The 24,974-nt window shown below is 39.9% G+C and overlaps 2 protein-coding genes across 2 annotated transcripts in view; both read right to left on the bottom strand.

The window, feature by feature from the left end:
- The window catches only part of ME3 (malic enzyme 3), a 227,275-nt gene that overhangs the window by 156,185 nt on the left and 46,116 nt on the right, over positions 1-24,974 (bottom strand). The gene's annotated exons all lie outside the window — the stretch shown is intronic.
- On the bottom strand, positions 4,427-5,054 carry LOC136320530 (polyubiquitin). Its single transcript, XM_066253694.1, has one exon. It carries the CDS (start codon positions 4,968-4,970, stop codon positions 4,509-4,511), a length of 462 nt encoding a protein of 153 aa, XP_066109791.1. The 5' UTR covers positions 4,971-5,054; the 3' UTR covers positions 4,427-4,508.

Raw genomic sequence — 24,974 nt, 5'->3', positions numbered from 1 at the left:
ATTGCTTTGGGTAATATAGCCATCTTGATTATATTTATTCTTCCTAGCCAAGAACAAGGTATATTCTTCCATCTCATTATATCTTTTTCAATTTCCCTTAACAATGGTTTATAGTTTTCATTATATAAGTCCTTTACATTCTTTGTTATGTTTATTCCTAAGTATTTTATTTTATTATACATTCTAAAAAGTTAAAAATTAAATAAAAATTATTCTTATTCTCATCATTCAGAGATAACCATTATATCATTTTGTTTATTTTCTTCTAATATTTATTTTGTGCTAAAAAATCTTTGTTTAGACAAAATTGGGATTATGCTGTATAGAAATTTCATTCTCTTCTTTTTTATCCCTATTTAAAATTATATGATAAGCATTTTCATATACTAAAACCTCAACCTGACATACCATTAAAAAACTAAAAAACACTGAAAAACTGTAATAGAAACATTTTGCATAATTGTTTCCAAACTTTCTTTTTTTTTCAAACTTTCACTATTATAAATTATGCTGTGATGAGCACACATAAACTTTGTTTGCATTTATGTATTTTTTTTAGATTGAAATACTGTAAGTGGACTTAAGAAACTGATGACTCATTTATTCAACAAATCTTTAATGAACACACACTAGGAACTGCACAATATTTTAAACTGATAATACATTAATAAGAAAAAAAAATTTAAAGCAAACAAAATATCCCTGCCTTCATGAAGGTTACTACAGTAGGCCTCCCTTACCTGTTAGGAATATGTTCTGAGACTCCCAGGGAATGCCTGAAACCAAAGATGGTACCAAACCCTATATATGTTAAAGGAAGTGCTTTAGGCTTCTCTTTGGTTATCTGACTTGCTAGCATCACTGCTCTTTGCACCATGAGGCCATTATGAAGTAAAATAAGGGTAACTTGAACAAGCACTGTGTTCCCAGCACAGTGCTCTGAGAACAGAGGCGGCCACTGAATGACTAGCAGGCGGGGAGCAAACACAGCGTTTACAGAAGGGGCAAAGGCAGGATTCACGGCTGAGGCAGGAAGCCACGAGATTTCATCATGCTGCTCCGAACAGCACACAATTTAAAACTTATGAATTATTTATCTGGAATTTTCTATTTTATATTTTTGGATGATGGTTGACCGCAGATAACCAAAACCGTGGAAAGTGAAACATCAGATAAGGGGGTGGGGACTACTATATAAACAATTTTAAGTTCCTTTAGGTATATTGCCAAATCACTTTCAGAAAGGCTGGGGCAACTTCCAACCCCACTAGCAGTATATAGTCATCCTACTGCATTTTCACCAGCACTCTGCGTGTAATGGTTTATTTTGTTTTTCAATTTCATAACGTTCAATGAGGAGGTTGCATTCCTTAAGGATTTAGCCCCTTCCATTTCTCTCCCCATGTGTTATTCACCACCTAACAAAACACAAGTAAACTGAAGAGACATTTAAATTCCTCCAAATGAGAAGTTTCAAAGTTGTTTTACTCCCAGTGAGAAAACAAACCCCCACCAACATCAGCAATGGCAACAACAGAATCACCTCCCACACCTTGCAAAGTAGCCCTTGAAGGTAGCAGAAAATGCTGTTGAGACCTGATGTGTCTCAGAGACGTCAGTAGTAAGTCTCTCCATCCGAACGCCAACCCCCCTTGTGGGGTCAGCCAGAACAAGCCAGGAAACGGGACCTCTGCAGGAGTGGGGGCTGAAGTCAGGGTCAAATGAGATTGTCTCATGAAAGCACTTGATCAGCTGAAGGGAGTTTTTTTTTTAATTTTTCATGGAGGCTATTGGAGGGTGTAAAGACTCTGACAGGGGCCTAGAATATGTATGAAAATAGATAAAATAAGTAAATAAAACATAAGTAAAAAATAAAGAAAATGAAAATATTATATATAGTATTTTTGGAGTATTTATCACGTGCTAGAAAATTTCAGAATATTCTCTTTATAATAAGTAAATATATAGTGCTAACTATGTATCAGGCACTGTTTTCAGCACTTAGGCTCCATCTGTGAAATGAAAAAACTGAGGCAAAGAGAGGTTAAATATTTGTAAAGTCAGGATCCGATCCCAATTGTTATGCCTTTTTTTTTTTTAAATAAATTTTTATTAATGGTAATGGGATGACATTAATAAATCAGGGTACATATATTCAAAGAAATATGTCTAGGTTATTTTGTCATTAAATTATGTTGCGTACCCCTCGCCCAAAGTCAGATTGTCCTCCGCCACCCTCTATCTAGTTCTCTGTGCCCCTCCCCCTCCCCCTAACTCTCTCCCTCCCTCCCTCCCATGTCCTCCCTCCCCCCACCCCTGGTAACCACCACACTCTTGTCCATGTCTCTTAGTCTCATTTTTATGTTCCACCAATGTATGGAATCATGTAGTTCTTGTTTTTTTCTGATTTACTTATTTCACTCCCTATAATGTTATCAAGATCCCACCATTTTGCTGTAAATGATCTGATGTCATCATTTCTTATGGCTGAGTAGTATTCCATAGTGTATATGTGCCACATCTTCTTTATCCAGTCTTCTGTTGAAGGGCTTTTTGGTTGTTTCCATGTCTTCGCCACTGTGAACAGTGCTGCAATGAACATGGGGCTACATGTGTCTTCACGTATCAATGTTTCTGAGGTTTTGGGGTATATACCCAGTAGAGGGATTGCTGGGTCATAAGGTAGTTCTATTTGCAGTTTTTTGAGGAACCACCATACTTTCCTCCATAATAGTTGTACTACTTTACAGTCCCACCAACAGTGAATGAGGGTTCCTTTTTCTCCACAGCCTCTCCAGCATTTGCTATTACCCGTCTTGTTGATAATAGCTAATCTAACAGGAGTGAGGTGGTATCTCATTGTAGTTTTGATTTGCATTTCTCTAATAACTAATGAAGCTGAGCATCTTTTCATATATCTGTTGGCCATTTGTATCTCTTCCTGGGAGAAGTGTCTGTTCATGTCCTCTTCCCATTTTTTTATTGGATTGTTTGTTTGTTTGTTGTTGAGTTTTATGAGTTCTTTGTAAATTTTGGATATTAGGCCCTTATCTGAGCTGTTGTTTGAAAATATCATTTCCCATTTAGTTGGCTGTCTGTTTATTTTTATATCAGTTTCTCTTGCTGAGCAAAAACTTTTAATTCTGATGTAGTCCCATTCATTTATCTTTGCCTTCACTTCTCTTGCCATTGGAGTCAAGTTCATAAAATGTTCTTTAAAACCCAGGTCCATGATTTTAGTACCTATGTCTTCTTCTATGTACTTTATTGTTTCAGGTCTTATATTTAGGTCTTTGATCCATTTTGAATTAATTTTAGTACACGGGGACAGGCTATAGTCGAGTTTCATTCTTTTGCATGTGGCTTTCCAGTTTTCCCAACACCATTTGTTGAAGAGGCTTTCTTTTCTCCATTGTATGTTGTTGGCCCCTTTATCAAAGATTATTTGACCATATATATGTGGTTTTATTTCTGGGCTTTCTATTCTGTTCCATTGGTCTGAGTGTCTATTTTTCTGCCAATACCATGCTGTTTTGATTATCGTGGCCCTATAATATAGTTTAAAGTCAGGTATTGTAATGCCCCCAGCTTCATTCTTTTTCCTTAGGATTGTTTTGGCTATTCGGGGTTTTTTATAGTTCCATATAAATCTGATGATTTTTTGTTCCATTTCTTTAAAAAATCTCATAGGCATTTTGATGGGAATTGCATTAAATTTGTATATTGCTTTGGGTAATATGGCCATTTTGATTATATTTATTCTTCCTATCCAAGAACAAGGAATATTTTTCCATCTCATTGTATCTTTTTCGATTTCCCTTAACAATGCTTTGTAATTTTCATTATATAGGTCCTTTACGTTCTTTGTTATGTTTATTCCTAGGTATTTTATTTTTTTTGTTGCAATCGTGAAGGGGATTATTTTTTTGAGTTCGTTTTCTAATATTTCATTGTTGGCATATAGAAAGGCTATGGACTTTTGTATGTTAATTTTGTATCCTGCGACCTTACTGTATTGGTTTATTGTTTCTAATAATCTTTTTGTGGAGTCCTTCGGGTTTTCGATGTATAGGATCATATCATCAGCAAAAAGTGATAGCTTTACTTCTTCTTTTCCGATATGGATGCCTTTTATTTCTTTGTCTTGTCTGATTGCTCTGGCCAGAACTTCTAGCACCACGTTGAATAAGAGTGGAGAGAGTGGACAACCCTGTCTTGTTCCTGATTTAAGGTAGAAAGTCCTCAGTTTTATGCCGTTTAATATGATGTTGGCTGATGGTTTATCATATATGGCCTTTATCATGTTGAGATATTTTCCTTCTATACCCATTTTGTTGAGAGTCTTAAACATAAAATTGTGTTGTATTTTATCAAAAGCCTTTTCTGCATCTATTTTTTGAACAGGTTTAGCTATTACTGAAATGGTGATTTCTAAACTTAAATTGGGGCAAACAGCTAGAATGCAGAGTAATGTCATCACTGGGCACTATGAAAGCAAAACTGAAGAATTAACAGCCACCCCTCAGGCGTAGAACCAGGTGCAGGGTGGACTCTTTCTGGATGTTGTAATCAGAAAGAGTGCGGCCATCTTCCAGCTGCTTGCCTGCAAAGATGAGCCACTGCTGGTCAGGGGGGATGCCCTCCTTATCCTGGATCTTGGCCTTCACATTCTCGATGGTGTCGCTGGGCTCCACCTCCAGGGTGATGGTCTTGCCAGTGAGGGTCTTCACAAAGATCTGCATTCCACCCCTCAGGCGCAGAACCAGGTGCAGGGTAGACTCTTTCTGGATGTTGTAATCAGAAAGAGTGCGGCCATCTTCCAGCTGCTTGCCTGCAAAGATGAGCCGCTGCTGGTCAGGGGGGATGCCTTCCTTATCCTGGATCTTGGCCTTCACATTCTTGATGGTGTCACTGGGCTCCACCTCCAGGGTGATGGTCTTGCCGGTCAGGGTCTTCACAAAAATCTGCATTTTGACCTGCTAACGAACGCCTAGCCCGCCCACGTCGAGTGGCTCCAACAACAGCAAACAAGCCACCGCAGCAAACGCCAGTCGCCTCTGTATTGTTATGCCTTTAAAGCCACTGTTCTTAAACACTATCTTATAAGACAGAAGCTGATGATCAAATCAAGAAAGTAATCGCCCTGGTTCAGTGGTTCAGGTCAAGAGGAATTTACTAAGTGTCTCCTATGAACCAGGCACTGTGCTGGCCCAGGGTCACAAACCGTACAAATGAGAGGGCTGGTGGCCTGGATCTGGCTCAAGTCAAGGGTCATCCGAATTCCTCACTCTTTCTACTGTATCTTAAAGACAAATGTTTCCTTGTTAAGGTTGGTGTATTCAGAGGCCAGGCTGCCCCTGGGCACAGTGCTCTTGAAATCAAGTGCCACTGCCAGCGGAACAGAAGTTCTCAGCTGTGCGGTGCTTTGGGCGGGTACTTGTGTTGAGGGCACATCTGGGTGGGCCTCTCTCTACACCTTCCAGGTCCCAGACACTCTAATATGGTCCAGGTGGTTCGGAGTTTATCTTTTGGGTTCAGATGCCTCCATACAATGAACAACAGTCTTTAGGAATTCCAAGAAGCATTCTAACAATACTAGGCCTTGGCATTAGAATCAGTAGAACCGTCAGTTGTTGAAAATTCTCTTATATTTCCCCCTGACAACTCACACTGGACCTCAGACTGCTTTGATAGCTCCCTTACCAGTTGCCTTCATATTTCAAAACCTATGAAATTACATATTTGAAGGGATTATTCATTTTTTTTCCTATGGAAAGCACATGTACCCCATAATGCTTTAATAATGATAACCAGATGGATTGAGGGGTCTTTGACAAGGAGTTTCTTTAATTTGAGAACGTACTGTATTTCAGTCTCTTCCAGCTAGTGCAAAAATGAGCAGGCTGTGAAGTGCCCTATATGTTTCTTACTTGTGCAATTTTAATACTTTCATCATAGCCAGATGAAATATATTTAAAGCCAACTCCTTTCTTTCTCCATTTTGAAGGTCCAGGTTTCAGGCTTTACTTAGTAAAGCCCAGGAAAATGTTTAAACAGAAGGACTGATACTCTTAAGTAGTTCTCACTCAAAATGCAGCCCATAATACCTCCCAGTCAGTGCTTATGCTTCAGCCTTCTTATTCCTTACTCTCAAAAGTCTACGAAACTTTAAGGGGAACTGTAATGGTCATCTGACCTGCCTCTTTCAATTACAGATGAAGAAACTAAAGTTTCTGAAAGGTTCAGTGACTTGGCTGAGGTTTTATAGGCAGAAAATGGCAGAGATTAGACTTGGACCTCATTCTAAGTGTAATGTTCATTTATAATATCACTCTGCCTCTCTCTTCTGCTTTCCTTTCATGGTATCTTTTCTCCTTTTTCTTTATGTTTTTTCCTTGTCAGAATCAGGTCTTAGATAATAATAGAGTTAAACCAGAGTGGACCAGGCTGTTGAGAACAGGCCACAGAAAGCAAGTAACAGGCAACAGAGGGAAGGTTCTGGCAACAGAGAGCCAGAGAAAGTCTAGCTGACAAATCTAACAGAAGGCAGAGGCCCAGACAGACAGGTGCTATGTGTAGAACAGGGAATCTGACATCAGGTACTAGAGGGGTAGTGAGCAGATTAGGTAAGCAGCAGCTAGCCAGGATCCAGACTCATGAATTGCCTTTCAGTGGCAGGACTTGAGTTCATAAGACCCAAGGTACTAACTACTGTAGGGATGTCACCACGGGGTCCAAGTATGTGGAATTAGAATGAAAAACTGAAATTCAATTCTAAGAAACAAGTTTAAAAGGTAGAACCAGCAATGAACTGCTGACTCAGAGTTCTTTAAATTCTCCCAGACCAGTGTGGTAGAAACAGTAGCTGATGAGATAGTCTGTATATTTCTGCATATCTCCCAGTTTCCCCTGTAGCTAGCATGGGGCCACCTGACCATTCCAAAGGACCGTGAGGGAAAGTGGGGACCTGACCACGGCAGCCACATATCTTGCTGCTGGACTGGGAGGGGGGAACACTAGAAATGCATCGAGAACAGGCCCGCAGCCAGCTCCATGTCTACCCCTTCCCAACTCCCTGAGGTACATTCAGTGGACCATGTGTAGCCGCAGACCCAGCATGACCTTTCAGTGTGAGCATTTCATACCTACATGGAAAATGCCTCTGAGCAAGACAGTATCCCTTGCTGCAAAGGAGCTGCTCCCAGGAAAGAAAAAAGCACTGTGTTTCCCCCTAAAACCAGTGCTCTCTGCATATTATAACTTCTTGTTTTGTTGAGAAACAGTTTAGAACTGGATAAAAGTAGGAAATTTATATATCGTATAAATGTGAACACATATAAACATGACATGAATGTAAACGTATACAGACATAAATAGTTTTACATTGATGTAAATAGATTTACATCTCTTAACTCATTTAATCCTCTCAACAATTAAATGAGGCATGTATTATTATTACAAGCACTTTTAAATCTTTTTCTTTTTTATGAAGTTCTTTTTAAAATTTTATTTATTGATTTTAGAGAGAGAGGAAGGCAGAAAGAGAGAGAAACATTGATTTATTGTTTCATTTAGTTGTGCATTCATTGGTTGATTCTTATATATGCCCTGATTGGGGATCAAACCCGCAATCTTGGTATATCAGGACAACACTCTAACCAAATTAGGTACCCAGCCAGGGCCAGATAGTATTGTTCTTCTCATTTTATAGATGAAAAAAACATGACACAGAAAGTATGGGTAATTTGGGCAACAGCTGACACAAATCGAGATTTCTTTTGATATTAAAAAGTTTGTTTAATATTTCTAAGTACTGTTGTCTTACAGCCTTGAAACTTTAAGTGTTTGTTGTGGAAAACTACATTTGTTAACATTTCTTATAAACGATTTGTTATTAAACTTTGTGGTTTGTAGCAGAAAAAATTAGTAATATATTAAAAGCATCTAATGTTCTCTGTTCTCAATGTATTTTACTTTAGCTGGAGACTTTAATGACTGACATGCGCAGACCATATGTAACCCAGTGTGGTGCAGTGGGCAAGGGGCTGAGATTGAGCCAGCCTCATCATGGCCAGTTAGGCTCAGACAGACTGCTTCACATATGACCCTTGGTTTTGCTTGTCCAAAGGATGGGTACCTGCCTTATCTTTCTCCAAGGGTTGTCTTGTTCTCTCTCTCTCTCTCTCTCTCTCTCTCTCACACACACACACACACACACACACACACACACACACACTTTGTAAACTGTTATACTCTGTACTGGTGGTGTTTTCCTGAGCAAAGCCAAATAGTATCCTCAGAGCACTGCTAGAATAAGTTTTCTTAGACACAGGTCTGACTGTTTTATTCTGCCCTCTACAACCCTACAGTGGCTTCCCATCTTCAAAAAGAGACTTGGTGATCTGGCTTTTCTGTCTCCCCCATCCCCCAGCTGTGACCCACAGGGTCCCAGGCCTGGCCATGCCAATCTGGTTTCCAGCCTGCACCCCGTCTGCTGCCCTTCGGAGCATCTGCACACTCTGCGGCACAAGCATTCGGAAGGCTGCATGTGCTTCTCAGTCATGGGATCTAAGGGGCGCATCCCAGTCCTGGGAAGTATTTTAGGGATATGATGAGGAAAGAATTACTCTGGCTTTTGAAGACTTTTGTTGGAGGCTCAACTTTGTCACCAATAGCTGTGTGACCCTGAGCCACCCTCTCTGGGCTTCAGCTTCCTCATCTGTGAATTAGGTGAACACAGGATTTCTTCAAGCCCTGACAGTCCATGAGCAGGCATTTCCACTATGAACATGTATTTTTTTTTTCAGCTTCATTGAGGCATAATTGACAAAACTGTAATATATTTAAAGTATACAATGTGATAATTTGATATGCCTATATATTGTGAAAGGATTCCCTTCACACGTTTACATTTTTGTGTGTGTGAGAGAACACTTAAGTTCTACTCTCAGCAAATTTCACTTATACAGTAATGTTATCAACTACAGCCACCATGCTATACATTAGGTCCTCAGCCATATTCCTTTATAACTGCAATTTGTACTCTCTCTACTTCTATCCCTCAGCTTCTGGCAACCACTTTATTACTCTGTTTCTATGAGTTCAACTTTTTATTTTTTGATTCCACATACAAGTGATATATTTGCATGAACACGTATTTTTTTGTTGAATTACACTGAAGTCAGTGGTCTTTAGTAATAGTCATTATTTATTGATATTTATTATTTTTGGCTCAATTAAAAGACCTTATTTTAAATCTTTGTAACAACACTTTAAAAATAGGCCTGTAAAACTCATGCCTGCTTTACAGATGGAATGGGCAAGTAATATTCTGGAATCACACAGCCAGAGAGGGAGGAGCTAGCTGGGGTCCAAACCCAGACCACATGACTCCAAAGCCAGGAGTCTTTTTAATTCAAATATATTCCTCCAGGACCCTTTCAATGATTTTTCTCTTCCCTGAGTTTGTCTCTTCTCCCTGACCCCTGGTGTTCCCACAACTGCCCAGAAGGGTTTGGCTATTTCTCCACTGCACAAATTTTCTAAGAGCTTGGAAGCCCACACGTGTCCCTCTTATGGAAGAATCTGAGAGTCCACTCCACGTTGCAGTGGGAAGACTCCACTTCTTCTCCCTCCTCAATGCTGTCTGAGCTCATTTGGGAATGACAATAACAATGCGATGTGACCCTTACACAGCAATGATCAATTTGTCCACCACAGCCTAGTATCTTATGTGAATGTAACAGCAATTCCATAAGTTCAATGAAGATTGATTTTATAGAGGAGGAGACTGAGGCTCATGCCCTTCAGTTCCTTGACATGCTAGATTGAGCTGGAGTTTGGGGAGAGAGCTCAGATATGCCTCATTAAGGTTCTCTTTGTAGACAGCAAAGGGAAGGGAGTGTCTCTGGCCATTTATAGCCACACACACAAGTGCCATTCATGTGAAACCCTGGCGTTGACCCTAAATAATCCACCAGTGATGAGCCTTAAGTGAAGCTATTTCAGGGTCCTCTTCGTGCTCTCACATTCCAGACTTCCCTTTGTGCCCTATGAGCTTGACAGTCCCCCAAAATATCCCCGACAACCCCAGTGACCAATGTCCACCAAATGCTGCTCAGGCCTCATGTTGCCACACGGGGATGATGGAAACATTCATTATTACCCCCTTGGAAATGACTTGTAGTCCACAGTGCTGATGACTCTCCCTGTACGGAAAGTGAAGGAAGACACTTTGGGTGGAGTGACAGGGTGACTTTGGTTGGTTGGCTGGTTTTGACTTGGAGGTCATTTGTCTGGCTTTGGATTATCTGATGCTTATCCTCCCTGTCTTAATCATCCCTACTTCTTTTTCTGATTCATGTGTCACCGGGAGAAAGAAATATCAACATGTGAAGTTGCTGTTTTCAGCAAATTCGCTCTGAATCAATGCCAAACTAGGCTTTGCCTGAAAACCAGTCTGGCACCAACAACAAGAGAAGGAGATAGGGTTACATTTCTTGTAATCCAACAACTTGGTTTTCGTTTTAGCAAGTTGTAGGTTTTGTTGTTGTTCTGGACTGAAGGATAGGCTTATTTTTCATAGCTGGATTTAGGGTTTAATGTAGCATTGCTTCTTGAAACTTGCTGAATAAATCCTATTCAACTCATCACATTCACAATCATTAAGAACTTTTGCTATCCATCCTCTTCCTAGAGTGATATTTCAAAATTGCAGATATGGCCTGGCCTGTGGTGGTGCAGTGGATAAAGCGTCGACCTGGAAATGCTGAGGTCGCCAGTTCGAAACCCTGGGCTTGCCTGGTCAAGGCATAGATGGGAGTTGATGCTTCTAGCTCGTCCTCCCTTCTCTCTCTCTCTCTCTCTCTCTCTCTCTCTCTCTCTCCTCTCTCTCCCTCTCTGTCTCTCTCTCTCCTCTCTAAAAAATGAAAAAAAAATTGCAGATATGATTTGCTACTCCTTAGTTGGGATATTCTGGTCAAAATTTCAGATGTGTTCGTTGGGCTGATATATCCACCAGCTGTGTAAAGTGTCTGGCCTTCATTTTGAATTATGGAGTACAGGCTTATATCATGGCATAAAGGTCAATAAATATTTTGAATATCACCTCGACGTATTAACCTTTACTTCTTATGGCAGAGGTTGGGAACCTATGACTTGTGAGCCAAATGTGGCTCTTTTGATGGCTGCATCTGGCTCACAGACAAATCTTTAATAAAAAAAAATAACATTAAAAATATAAAACATTCTCATGTATTACAATCCATTCATTTCCTACCGCTCATGTTCATGGTTGCAGGTGGCTGGAGCCAATCACAGCTGTCCTCGGGGACAACACCAAATTTTTATTGGATAATGCATAACATACAGGGGTCATTGTATGGCTCTCACTGAATTACATTTTAAAATATGTGGCGTTCATGGCTCTCTCAGCCAAAAAGCTTCCTGACCCCTGTCTTATGGTATTAACTCTGAACCTTATGGTAATAAGTCAAGGCATTCCAGAAAACATGTCTTGAATAACCAAGACATTTTATCTTTTCATACCTTTGCCTTGGAAGCCCCCAACTTTCCCTAACTTCCTTCAATGATCTCAGGGGTAGGAAACCTTCCTTAATCACTTCCTCTCTTGTGTCCCACTGCACGCATCCTTCCTTTCTGACTCCATAGTACTGTATAACACCAGAGAGAAAAATAGTATTTCACTATAGGAGAAAAATATCCCCCCAAAGTCAATATCATTATAAAAAGGCCAACAAGGAAAGTAAGTCCTTCTCACAAGATATTTTCAGCTGGTCCTTCTTGCCACCCCCTTCTGTAACATCTTTGAGAGACTTTTTTTTCAGCTTCCAGTATAGCACTTCAAGACATGGAGATATCAGCATTTTTTTTAAAAAAAGTTTTTCTTTACATTGAACAAAAGTTGATTTTGCAATAAATTCTTCTTATATGTCTTTGTCAGCCCTGTACAGATGCAGAATATGTCTCCTCCCCATTCTACTGATGGCCATTAATACTTGAGAACTCTCTTCTCCTTTCTGTTTTAAAGGAGATGCAGGTCCCAGAATCATTCTTTCTGGCATATAGGAAGAGGATTGTGTCTGTACCTGCAAGCCAAATATGCCTACCAGGTTATTTCCCAAGTGTTTGACAGTAGTCTGTTGTTTGGAGGGAATAGAAATACATTTTATTCAGAACTGATTAATTCAAGCAGAAGCAGTACACGCCTTAAATATAAGGTTACAAATCCAGAAAAGTATCAATAACAGAAGGTATTCCTTAGAGAGACAAGATGAATTCTAAACATTCTGCAATAGATGGAGCAGATTACAGTTCAGCTGAAGCTCATTATTTGTGAAATGTTATGCCTATTTCTTGCAGAAGGACAAAGAGGCACCCAAATGATAGGGCCTCTGTGTCTCTCGGAGCCCCGGCACGCTTGCTTAATTTAGGAAAAATTCCTAGGAGGGGCCACAGTGGGGAGCTGGAGACCATTCTGAAACGAAACCCAATTCTGGTGAAATGAAAGATGCATGTCATAGAAGCAATCTGGGCAGCGTCTGAATCTATTTTGGAAAATCATACTGGAATTTTTCTCTGAGGATCCATTCACAATAGGGATATTTTCAGTTATGGTTTAAAGGCAGTTTTGCCCAAAGGCAGGCAGAACAATGGACTCAAATACTTGCTAAGCTCCCTCTAGAGGTTCAATTGTGCAGCTGCTGGCAGAGCTCATGGGTTGGAAGCTGAACCCAGGGTGCAGAGGGGAATGAAAAGGAACACAGCGAGTTATCAGTTCTTTCTGTTCATTAGAGCCAAAGCAGATGAAAAAATTTAGAAAGCAAAACAAAGTACTCCCATTCTCTAAAGAAAGGCTGAGATCAAATATATCAGGAATATGCATTCATATAGAAGAAGTAGTAACTTGTAATATTTTAAAATGTCAGCATAGGTAAATAGGCTGATGGTTCACAGTGCAAAGAGGAAAGCAAAAATATCTTAAAAATTTCCCACTGTGCTGATTTCTATTTATTTTTATTTTTATTTTTTTTTTATTTTTTTATTTTTTTCTGAAGCTGGAAACAGGGAGAGACAGTCAGACAGACTCCCGCATGCGCCCGACAGGGATCCACCCGGCACGCCCACCAGGGGCGACGCTCTGCCCACCAGGGGGCGATGCTCTGCCCATCCTGGGGGTCGCCATTTTGCGACCAGAGCCACTCTAGCGCCTGAGGCAGAGGCCACAGAGCCATGCCCAGCGCCCGGGCCATCTCTGCTCCAATGGAGCCTTGGCTGCGGGAGGGGAAGAGAGAGACAGAGAGGAAAGCGCGGTGGAGGGGTGGAGAAGCAAATGGGCGCTTCTCCTGTGTGCCCTGGCCGAAAATCGAACCCGGGTCCTCCGCACGCTAGGCCGACGCTCTACCGCTGAGCCAACTGACCAGGGCTGTGCTGATTTCTAAAAGGTTAGTGGATGACCTATTCAACATGATCACTGTGCCACCAGTTGTTGAGCATATATATTTTGTGCCAATCACTGCACTTGATACTCTAATTCATTTTCTTACGTAATCTTCACAAGCCCCTTTTAGATAGACAATATTATTAGTACCATTTCCAGACTAGGAAGCAGGAACTTAGTGAAGTTAAATCCTTTGTACAAGTTCATGCAGTTCGTACATGTGACACCGGGACTGGAAATGTGGTAGGTGCTCTTAACATAATAAAATAGTGCTTTCTCATCAGAAGAAACTGGAGTCAAGATTAACCACTAGTCCCAGGCACCCAATTAATAAGAAGTGTCATCAATGAAGGGTTTGACTGAGAGTGTACATACAATACCTGGCTCATCTCGAATAATCAGTGAAAACCTTCCCCTCTGAAATAACCACCAGTCTAACCACATGTGTCTTGAGTGTGTCTTCCAGAGTACAGAGACCCTGGGGGACAATTCATGGCATTTAATTTTTGTATCCTGTCACCTAGAACAGCATGTTGCCCATACTGGGAGCTGAATACATATTTGCTAAAAGAATCAATGAATGATTAAATGTCATTAGGCCTGTCTGCTAAGAGTTTACAATCTGTTATGAATAAAAGATTTGTGTGCATGCATGCACATGTGTGCATACACACATACACAAACACAGACCATTATAATACTTGTCAGAGGTGACTTAAGATATATTGAAGATACATGCCAGCAATTCCACTTTCTCATATAATTTAGAAAAACTTGCCCATGTACAAGGAGACATGTACAAGAATGCTGATTGCAAAACTGTTTCTAATAGCAAAACCTTGGAACAACTAAATGCTCATCAACAGGTCACGGAGAAGTTACATTTAAGTTTACTGATACAATAAAATGTTTTATATATAGATATAATGATTAAAATCAGTGGTCTAAATGTATAACATGGATAAGTGGAAAAAAATATAGCTAACATCTATTTAACACATTAATTTCCAGTCACTATTTTATGTGCTTTGTATGTATTAACTCAGTCTTTACAATAACCTTTTTTTTTTATTTATTCATTTTAGAGAGGAGAGGGAGAGACAGAAAGAGAGAGAGGAGAGACAGAGAGAAAGAAGGGGGGGGGAGGAGCTGGAAGCATCAACTCCCATATGTGCCTTGACCAGGCCTGCAAGCCCAGGGTTTCGAATCGGTGACCTCAGCATTTCCAGGTCGATGCTTTATCCACTGCGCCACCACAGGTCAGGCCTACAATAACATTTTGAGCATAGGTACTATCACCAAACCCATAATAGAAATGAGGAAGTTGAAGAAGGATACCTATTTTGATATGATTGCTAAGATGTTTAAACATATACAAAAATACTATATAATTTAAGAATATAAGTATTAAAGCATGCATGGGAATCACTAACACCAAATTTATTACAATGATTACATTGGGGTGGCAAAAGGCAGGGGAAAGTGATCAGGGAGGAGAATAGAGTGGACATTAAATCTATTTATTTATTTTTTTAAAGATTTTATTTATTCATTATAGAGAGGGGGGAGAGAGAGAGAGAGAGAGAAGAGGGGAGGAGCAGGAAGCATCAACTCCCATATGTGCCTTGACCAGGCAAGCCCAGGGTTTTGAACCGGCAACCTCAGCGTTTCCAGGTTGACGCTTTATCCACTGCGCCACCACAGGTCAGGCATTAAATGTATTTAGAATGTTTCATTTCTCAAGATGGATGACTGGCACATAGCTCTTCTTTATATATATACTTTTTCTATGTCTGAAATATTTCATAGTAACAAAAGTGATCAATAGAAGAAGACAAATACCTTAGTGGTTCAAAGGAAAGAAACCTTGCTCCTGATACTGTACAGATAGGGACATTTAAAATGGACCTAAACATGAAGGGTAGGACCAGCAAGTGTGAAAACTGGTGTGTATACTGAGTGCAGGATCTGTGCACAGACAAGGAAAGTGCAACGGAACTCAGAGTGTTACAAAGACATTTCATTTTCCATTCCAAGGTTCCCTGGGGAGGTCCAGCCTGAGGGGCTCAGACCCTGGGCTTGGTGACTCCGATATCAACTTGGCCCTCTTTATGTAGCTGGGGAACTGGGAGCCTCTCTGCCGGAGGTGGCCAGGGGTGCCTGGAAATGATTGAACCCACTGGCATCCTAAGGTTCTCTTTCAGATTGCATGGGAGAGGTTTGTTTGCTACTCTAAGGCAGATTGGTGGGGATGTGGGCATCTGTGTTCATGAGCATGAATAATGATGACAGACTGCCTGCTTTTGAGTTTTGGGAAGTATGATGAGGACTTGCTGCAACTCGAAACCCAGACAGTGACTGGTGGACAATAAGGGGTAAGTGTTCTGCTGAACAAAACTGAATCAACTATTGATCAGAAAGGCTAGGGTGCAGTGCAAGACCTCAGATGTCCAGTTTCAGCAAGCTGTGGTATTGGTTCTGGACTGCCCCAAGCTCCAGATACTGCAGCAAGCCAAGCAGACTTCCCAGACACTGTTCTGAACATTGTACTTCAGCCTCCCCCCACAACTACCTGTAATTATGGGGACTCACATACCTGGCCACACTGCTGACCTGATCTCACTGGCCATTTAACTGCTGTAGTCTGGATCAGAATCAGGGACAGCGAAACTCGGAGCCTGCATCACTTTGCCAGAGCCTCTGGGGCAAGTGTTGTTACTCCTTGGTTTCCCAAGTGCACATGCAAAGAGAAGCAGCTGCTCAAAATGCACTTGCTGTTTGACTGATAGGAACAGCTCATTGGTGCTACATTCAGAGGAAGGCATTGACTTGTCTGGCAATCGGAAAACCTTAAAGTTAAGTGTGAAGATGGAGCTTTGAATGTTGGCTCTTCCTCTGCTTCTATATGTCTGATCTTGGACAAACTACTCAGTTTCTCTAAACCTCAGGCTCCCCATCTTTAGAACAGGGACCAGCACAGCCACCACCTCACAGAGTTGTTGTCAGGATCAAGGACAATATAGCCATGGCTACCATTTATTGGATGTTCACTATGTGCCTAGCTCTGTGCTCAGCACTTTGAAATAGCATCTCACAGAAGCTTCCCAGCACCTATAAAGAGGAACTTGGGAACAGACAGCTTAAGCAATTTGCCCCAGTCTTACAGCTAATAAATTTTGAATCTGGAATTCAAACCCAGGTGTTCCTTGCTTCAGTGACAATTATACCACCAGAGATGGGGCAAATAGTATTTCCACTACTCATGTAAAAGTTATAAACTCACTTCAACGAGATTAAAACATCCTCTCTTAAATTAAGCTGATTTGGGATTAATTTAAATCCAAAACACAGAGGCTGGGTTACGTCCTTGCTGTGAATCCAAGACCCCCCTTGGTCCATCTGAGCAGACCCGGGACCTGATTTTCTTTCTGTTTGGGTCCTCAGTGGGCCAGGCTGGGCATCAAAGGCTCCCTCCCAAAGCAAGAACAACCAATTCTCAGAGTGCTCTTACTTTGGACCTCAGTTCCCTGTCTTCCCAGCGTCTTGGCCATGGTCACCAACCATATGCCTAAGGGTGTTTTTTGTAGTCTCCTCAAGCTACGTTCTCAAACCCAAATACTCACTTCACTTGCCAAACACTTTCCTGAATTAAGTGCTCTGGAAATTAAGCTTTTCAATAGCTTCTCTGTATCCACTCACATGAACAGGCAAGGCACTTCTCTTTCTATTATTCTTAATATTGTATTAAATATTAAGGGTTTGGCACTCCTAGTTCCATAGCACTTACCTTTTCAAATGAATGAATTAATGTGCTACATCTTTATAAAACACCTAAAATGTTAAATCATGTCGCATGTGACCTCGAGGGAACGTTTAGGGTTTTTGGCTGTAAGAATACTGCCACTCTGGCAAAACCATATTTAAAAAGTCTGTATAATATATATATATATATATATATAAAATCCAGCATGAAAAATCAACAGCTATGGCCTTCAGATGGAGGTCCTTTTGGGACATGCTTCTTGACTCTCGGAAGTCAAAGCTGGAATTCATATACAATTCTTCTGGCTGGATTTGGACCCTACACATATTTTTCAAAATCATAGTTTGAGAAGCTGTAGCCTCTAGATAATTGGAAACATAATGTTTTAGAGCTAGAGATTACCTGAGAAACCATTTAGTAGAGGATTCTCAAATCCCTATTAAATAGAAAGTAATGTTCAGCTATAAGCCACCATATTTAATACCACGTATCGAGTACCTACTAAGTGCCAGGCATGTATTAACTTATTTTGTCTTCCCCCAAATCTCAAAAGAAATATACTGTTAGTATTCCCATTTAATAGATGAGAAAATGGAAGCACAGAGATTTAAATAACCTGCCCAGGTTTAAATCCAGGTAGTGGGACTTCACTTAACCACTTCTTTATACTGCTTCTTGATTCAAGATCACAGAGCCAGTAAGTATCCACCTCTGTCTCAGTCTAGAGTTAGGCTGCTATGGGTATGCACCTTACCTTGGGAGGGCTGCTGAGGTCGGGGAGTGTGTGTATGTGGGTGTTGATGGTGGTATGAGGTGGGAAGTGGTGGGGTACCTCCTGCCTCTTGTTAACTCCCGTACTCAGAGGATGTTAGCATCCTGACCTATGGCTTAGGGTTAGGAACAGAATGAGGCCTAATTCATCTGTCTTGTTTTCAAGGATTCTTCTGTGTAAACACCTCTTAAAAATCACAAAATGTTCTTGTAGTGGTTTAAGCGTATACTCCTTTGAAGAGATTTTTCTAAACACAGCAAAACAAACATCTTAGTTGCATGGAATGTATGAAAAAGTAGAAGAAAGTAAAATTTATAATCCCACCATGCAAAGACCAATCGCTGTTGACATTTGGGTATTTTTCTTCTGGACGTTTATGAACAATGCCTATATTGTTAGCTGTGACTGTAACAAACATGCAATGTTGTAGCTTGCTTTTTCCACTAAATATTGTCTATACTATATATTACCCATCTTTTATAAACATCATTTTAAAAAAATATTAATTTATTGTGTTTACATAGATTCTAGTGTCCCCCCAAATACATACCCCTCCCATGTTCCCCACAACACCCTCCTTTCTCTCCTTCCCCCAACGCCCTCCCCCTTTCCCTCCAGGATTAGCTTTTCTGCTCTCTATAACGTTGTGTTATGTGTGTATAATTTCACCAATATCTTTCCCTTTTCTGATCCCATCCTTTCATCCCCTTTCCCTCTGTCCACTTTCCCTCTGGATCCATTGATCTTGCCTCTGTCTCTATTCTGTTCTTTAGTTCATATTGTTCATTGGATTGCAAATGAGTGAGGTCATATGATATTTTTCTTTCTCTGCCTGGCTTACTTATTTCATTTAATATCTATAATAGTTTCCAGTCCATCCATGTTGTCACAAAAGGTAAGATTTCCTTCTTTTTCATGGCCCCATAGTATTCCATTGTGTATATGTACCACTGCTTTTTTTTTTTTTTGTATTTTTTCCGAAGCTAGAAATGGGGAGAGACAGTCAGACAGACTCCCGCATGCGCCTGACCGGGATCCACCTGGCATGCCCACTAGGGGGCGACGCTCTGCCCACCAGGGGGCGATGCTCTGCCCCTCTGGGGCATTGCTCTGCCGCGACCAGAGCCACTCTAGCGCCTGGGGCAGAGGCCAAGGAGCCATCCCCAGCGCCCGGGCCATCTTTTTGCTCCAATGGAGCCTTGGCTGCGGTAGGGGAAGAGAGAGACAGAGAGGAAGGAAAGGGGAGGAAGGAAAGCAGATGGGCGCTTCTCCTGTATGCCCTGGCCGGGAATCAAACCCGGGACTTCTGCATGCCAGGCCGACACTCTACCACTGAGCCAACCGGCCAGGGCTGTACCACTGCTTTTTAATCCACTTGTCCACTGACGAACACTTGGGCTGTTTCCAGATCTTGGCTATTGTGAACAATGCTGTCATAAACATGGGGGTGCATTTCTCCTTTTGGAACAGTGCTATGGTGTTCTTGGGATATATTCCTAAAAGTGGGATGGCTGGGTCAAAAGGCAGTTCCATTTTAAATTTTTTGAGGAATCTCCATACTGTTTTCCACAGTGGCTGCACCAGTCTGCATTCCCACCAGCAGTGCATGAGGGTTCCCTTTTCTCCACATCCTCACCAGCACTTATTACGTGTTCTTTTGTTAATTAGAGCCATTCTGACTAGTGTGAGGTGATATCTCATTGTGGTTGTAATTTGCATTTCTCTAATGATTAGTGATGTTGAGCATTTTTTCATATGCCTATTGGCCATCTGTATGACCTCTTTGAAGAAGTATCTATTCATTTCTTCTGTGCATTTTTTGATTGGATTGTTTATCTTCCTGGTGTTGAGTTTTACAAGTTCTTTATAAATTTTGGTTATTAACCCCTTATCAGAAATATTGTCGAATATGTTCTCCCATTGTGTGGTTTGTCTTTTTATTTTGTTCATATCGTCTTTAGCTGTGCAAAAGCTTTTTAGTTTGATATAGTCCATTTGTTTATCTTGTCTTTTATTTCCCTTGCCCATGGAGAAAAATCAGCAAATATATTGCTGCAAGTGATGTCACAGAGCTTACTGCCTATGTTTTCTTCTAGGATGCTTATGGTTTCACGACTTACATTTAAGTCTTTATTCATTTTGAATTTATTTTTGTGAATGGTGTAAGTTGGTGGTCTAGTTTCATTTTTTTTTAAGTAGGTAGTTGTTTAGTTCTCCCAACACCATTTATTAAAGAAACTGTCTTTACGCCATTGTATGCTATTACTTCCTTTGTCAAATATCATTTGTCCATAAAGGTGCGGGTTTATTTCTGGGTTCTCTGTTCTGTTCCATTGATCTATATGCCTGTTCTTATGCCAGTACCAGGCTGTTTTGAGTACAATGGCCTTGTAGTATAACTTGATATCAGGAAGTGTGATACCTCCCACTTTATTCTTTATTTTCAAGATTGCTGAGGCTATTCATGTTCTTTTATGGTTCCATATGAGTTTTTGAAATATGTGTTCTATATCTTTGAAGTATGTCATTGGTATTTTAATAGGAATTGCATTGAATTTATAAATTGCTTTGGGTAATATAGACATTTTAATGATGTTTATTCTTCCTAACCATAAGCACGGTATATGCTTCCACTTGTTTGTATATTCTCTGATTTCTTTTATCAATGTTTTATAATATAATTTTCTGAGAACAAGTCTTCAACCTCCTTAGTTAATTTACTCCTAGGTATTTTATTTTAATTTTTCTTGCAATAGTGAAGGGGATTGTTTTCTTAATTTCTCTTTCAGACAGATCATTGTTGGTGTATAAAAATGCCACTGATTTCTGAATATTAATTTTACATCCTGCCACCTTGCTGAATTAATTTAATCAGGTTTAGTAGTTTTTTGACTGTGACTTTAGGGTTTTCTATGTACAGTATCATATCATCAGCAAATAAGGATAGTTTTACTTGTTCAAATTCACACTAAAGCTATAGTTTATTTTTTGATAGAATGGTAAATATAAATACTCTGTCCACTTATAATATAGATGACACAGTATCAGGAAGTAGTTTTCAACAAGGGTTCTATCTCTGCAATATTGAAAACTCATAACCCTATTCTAACCATGAAAAAACATCTGACAAACTTACTTGGGGGACCTTCTACAAAATACCTGGCCACTACTTTTCAAGATTTTCAAGGTCATGAAAAATTAGGAAAGACTGAGAAACTTCCATAGAGTAGACAGATATGGGAGTGGAGCAGTGTAACCAAATACAATGTGGTACCCTGGACTGGATCCTGGAATAGAAAAGGGACCGTAGTGGAAAAAATGATGAAACCTGCATAAAGTCTGGAGTTTAGTTAACAGTACTGTCATCAATTGCTTAGTTTTGACGAACGTACCACAGAAGTGTAAGATGTTAACACGAGTGGAAACTGGGTGAGAGGTACTATCTTTGTAACTTCTCTGAAAATTTAAAATATTCCAAAATAAAAGTCTATTTTCAAAAAGATGAAGAACAAGTGTTCTGGAGCCAGTCTGATTTGGTTTTTGAGTCCTGGATCTGGCATTTATTATAGCTGAGTGATCTTACAGAAATGATTTCTTTGAGTGTAGGTTCATCTATGTTTTATGAAGAAAACTACCTACCACACAGGGTTGTCAGCCTTAACCATTATAATGCAGATAAAGAACTCTGCATTAGTTCTGGCACAAGATGGGTGCTTGGCAGATGTAAGCCACGGGATTATTTTATTAACTTTGAGGGTTCTTTCCAATTCTTATTTTCCTGTAAGCTAAGAAGGAATTTTTAGCCACAGATATGTAAAATGTGGAAAATTAAACAGCTTCATTAAAATTTCAAACTCAAAGCAAAGGAAACAAACTGTTACATAAATCTGGAAATGGTAACTGGTATGGACTTTTGGGTCATTGCACTTGCTTTCTGTGTAGTTACTGAGTTGTTTCATGAGGGTAGGTGTAGAAGATACAAGGTTTTGAAAATAGATGACATTCTAGCATTGATTGCCCAAAATAACCAATTTATAGATGCCCATTGTAAGACGTGAAAATTCTTTCACTAGCACTGCCTAGCAAAATAATCTTGTAGAGAACTGAAAATGGTCAGGGCTTGGCCTCTATCCAAAGGCAAATTATTTTAGTATGAAAGTCTAAGGAAAATAATTTTACCACAAACTATGTGAGTAGAAAAATAATAACCAAAAGATAAAGAAAAATACACTCTGGCTTTATCACATAGAAAATTTCTATTTTGGGTGCCAAGCTGTAGCGCAGATGTGAAAGTTGATCTACAAGTTAGGGTCCAAATGACAAAAGGAAAATAAATAACCAAAAATCTAAAAAATATTCTGAAGTGACCTTAAACTAACTTCGGTGGAAGACTTAGGATGGGCATGGCTAAAGCCCATTGTTCAACATCACTGGCCTTGACGTCCAGGACTTGAATTGAATTTTACTACAAAATATAGGATCATAAATTTACTTAACACAAATCACTTAGCTTCTGTTTTCTCACTCCAAAAATTGTTATAATAATATCTCCATCAGAAGATTCTTTGAGAGACAATGTAAGAGTTAAATGAGATAACGTGAAATATTCCTTGCACAAGCATGCATATAGGAGACAATAAATAAATATTAGCTAAATCTAAGTCTGAACACACACAGCACTGACCTGGTCACATTTGTGTCCTTGTTTCTAATGTTAAGAAATTTGCCATCTTGTTGGTAAAAATGTACTCATATGAAAATTATAAAATATCACTCAAACTGCATAATCGAATATGAAATTGAGTGTTGAAACTATGACACTAACTAATGTCAGCTTCCTTCTGGTTGCCAAATTTTGCCTTACTTGTCAACATAATACCTCTTGGAAGTGGAGAGAAGGAAGAGTTTGGATTAATTACCATACATTAATTAGGGAAGCAAATTTATTCCTTTGGTGTCAGCCCCTGATTAGTTGACTAATGCTCTTCTAACTTTGGGATTCACAATAATTCATAGCAATGAATCATTAATCCAGGGAATGAGTTGTTCCATATAAAGTATATTTTCCAGTGTAATTAATCATTCCTTATGAAGTGCTGAAACTGCAATTTTTTGGACAAAATTTAAAGATAAAGTTGTTTACAATATCTCTTTCATGCCCTAGACCAGTGGTAGTCAACCTGGTCCCTACTGCCCACCAGTGGGCTTTCCAGTTTTCATGGTGGGCAGTAGTGGAGCAACCAAAGTATAAATAAAAAGATAGATTTAACTATAGTAAGTTGTTTCATAAAGATTTATTCTGCCAAACTTAGTGAAAATTTGACATAAAGTACTTGGTAATTATTATTATATGCTTTAACTTGCTGTAACTCTGCTTTATAAATTTATAAAGTAAAGTTACTTCCCTACTTTATGAATCACCATTATTGTGGAACCGGTGGGTGGTTAGAAAATTTTACTACTAACAGAGATACAAAAGTGGGCAGTAGGTATAAAAAGGTTGACTACTCTTGCCCTAGACTATAAACACATATCTTCCTTTAAATCTCTAGCACTGAGTACAGTGCCTGGCACCTCATAGAAGGTCAATAAATGGTTTATTAACTGCACTGTATAACATTCCTACCTTCTTCTAAGTAGCTTAATAAACATGATTCGATTTTACCTTAATGACTATAATCATTAACTGCATATCATTTCATATGACTGAAGTCCTGAGGCTCTCTGCCTTCACAAAATGGTCTCAGACACATGTGATCTTATCATTCCGAAGCTTTTTAAGTTTTCAATCTCCTCTCTCTCTCTCCTTTTTTTTAAGTGAGAGGAGGGGAGATAGTGAAACAGACTCCCACATTTGCCCAGACCAGGATCCACCCAGTAACCCTGTCTGGGGCCAACGCTTGGACCAACTGAGCTATCCTCTGCACCCGGGACCAATGTTTGGATCAATCAAGCTACTGGCTGCAAGAGGGGAAGAGACAGAGAAGGCAGAAAGGGAGGGGAAGAGAAGCAGATGGTTGCTTCTCATGTGTGCCCTGACTGGGGATCAAACCCCGGACCACTGCATGCTGGGCCAACGCTCTATCCACTGAGCCAAGTGGCCAGGGCTTCAATCTCTTCTCTTACTGTCAAAGTGTCAGCAATGACTTCTAGCTGCTGCTATGTTGCCATCTTTCAGGCCACTCTCTTTTCTAATATAATTGTGAACTAGGGAACCAGAGAGCCTACTAGTTGGGATGAGATCTAAAAATAAGAGCCAAAAGCTTTAGGAAAGGGACTCTAGCAGTGCCCTCAGAATAAATCAAATGAATTGTGTTTAATAAGCTTTTCTGCTTGTTTGGCTGCTTACTTTTCATTTATTCATTAAAAAAATATTCATTTAAATATTCATTAAAAAATGTTCTTGGTGTCAGTCACTGTCCTAGGTGCAACATTAATTAAAAAAAAAAACTGACACAAAGGTTTTACCTTAAAGGATATAGATAAGTAATAAACATCACAAGTTAGCAAAAAAGTGTGTTAGTGACAGTGCTAAGGAAGAAGAGTCAAATGGGATATGAAAGGTCTAGAGTGTGACATGGGGAGAAAGCAGTTCATGGCACTGACGAGGTTGGTCAACATTGGCCTCTGAAAAGGGGAGACTTGAAGGATGTGAGGGAGTTTGCCAACCAGCTATTGGGAGGAACCAGGTTCAAAGCAGAGGGCAAAGCACAACAAAGCCAGTAAAGCAAGCAGGTCAGAGGTAAAGCACTGGTCAGAGTGGCAGGAGCAAGAAGAAGACCAGGAGGATCTGACGCTGGCCTGGGAGAGGACAAGCAAGTAGGGCCTTGTAGCCAAGAAATTTTCCTTGTGAGGTAGATGGGGTAGAGGCCATGGATCCATTTTACAGATGAACCAACTCAAGTTATGAAAGTTTAAGCATAAATTTAAGGCATCAGCGACCACTGTTAGCTGTGTCATACTGCCTCTTTTTAGGGTCC

The sequence above is a fragment of the Saccopteryx bilineata genome, chromosome 1 (assembly GCF_036850765.1).
Source record: "Saccopteryx bilineata isolate mSacBil1 chromosome 1, mSacBil1_pri_phased_curated, whole genome shotgun sequence".
In the NCBI taxonomy this organism is placed as follows: Eukaryota; Metazoa; Chordata; class Mammalia; order Chiroptera; family Emballonuridae; genus Saccopteryx; species Saccopteryx bilineata.
This window is presented reverse-complemented; position numbering and strand designations above follow the sequence as displayed.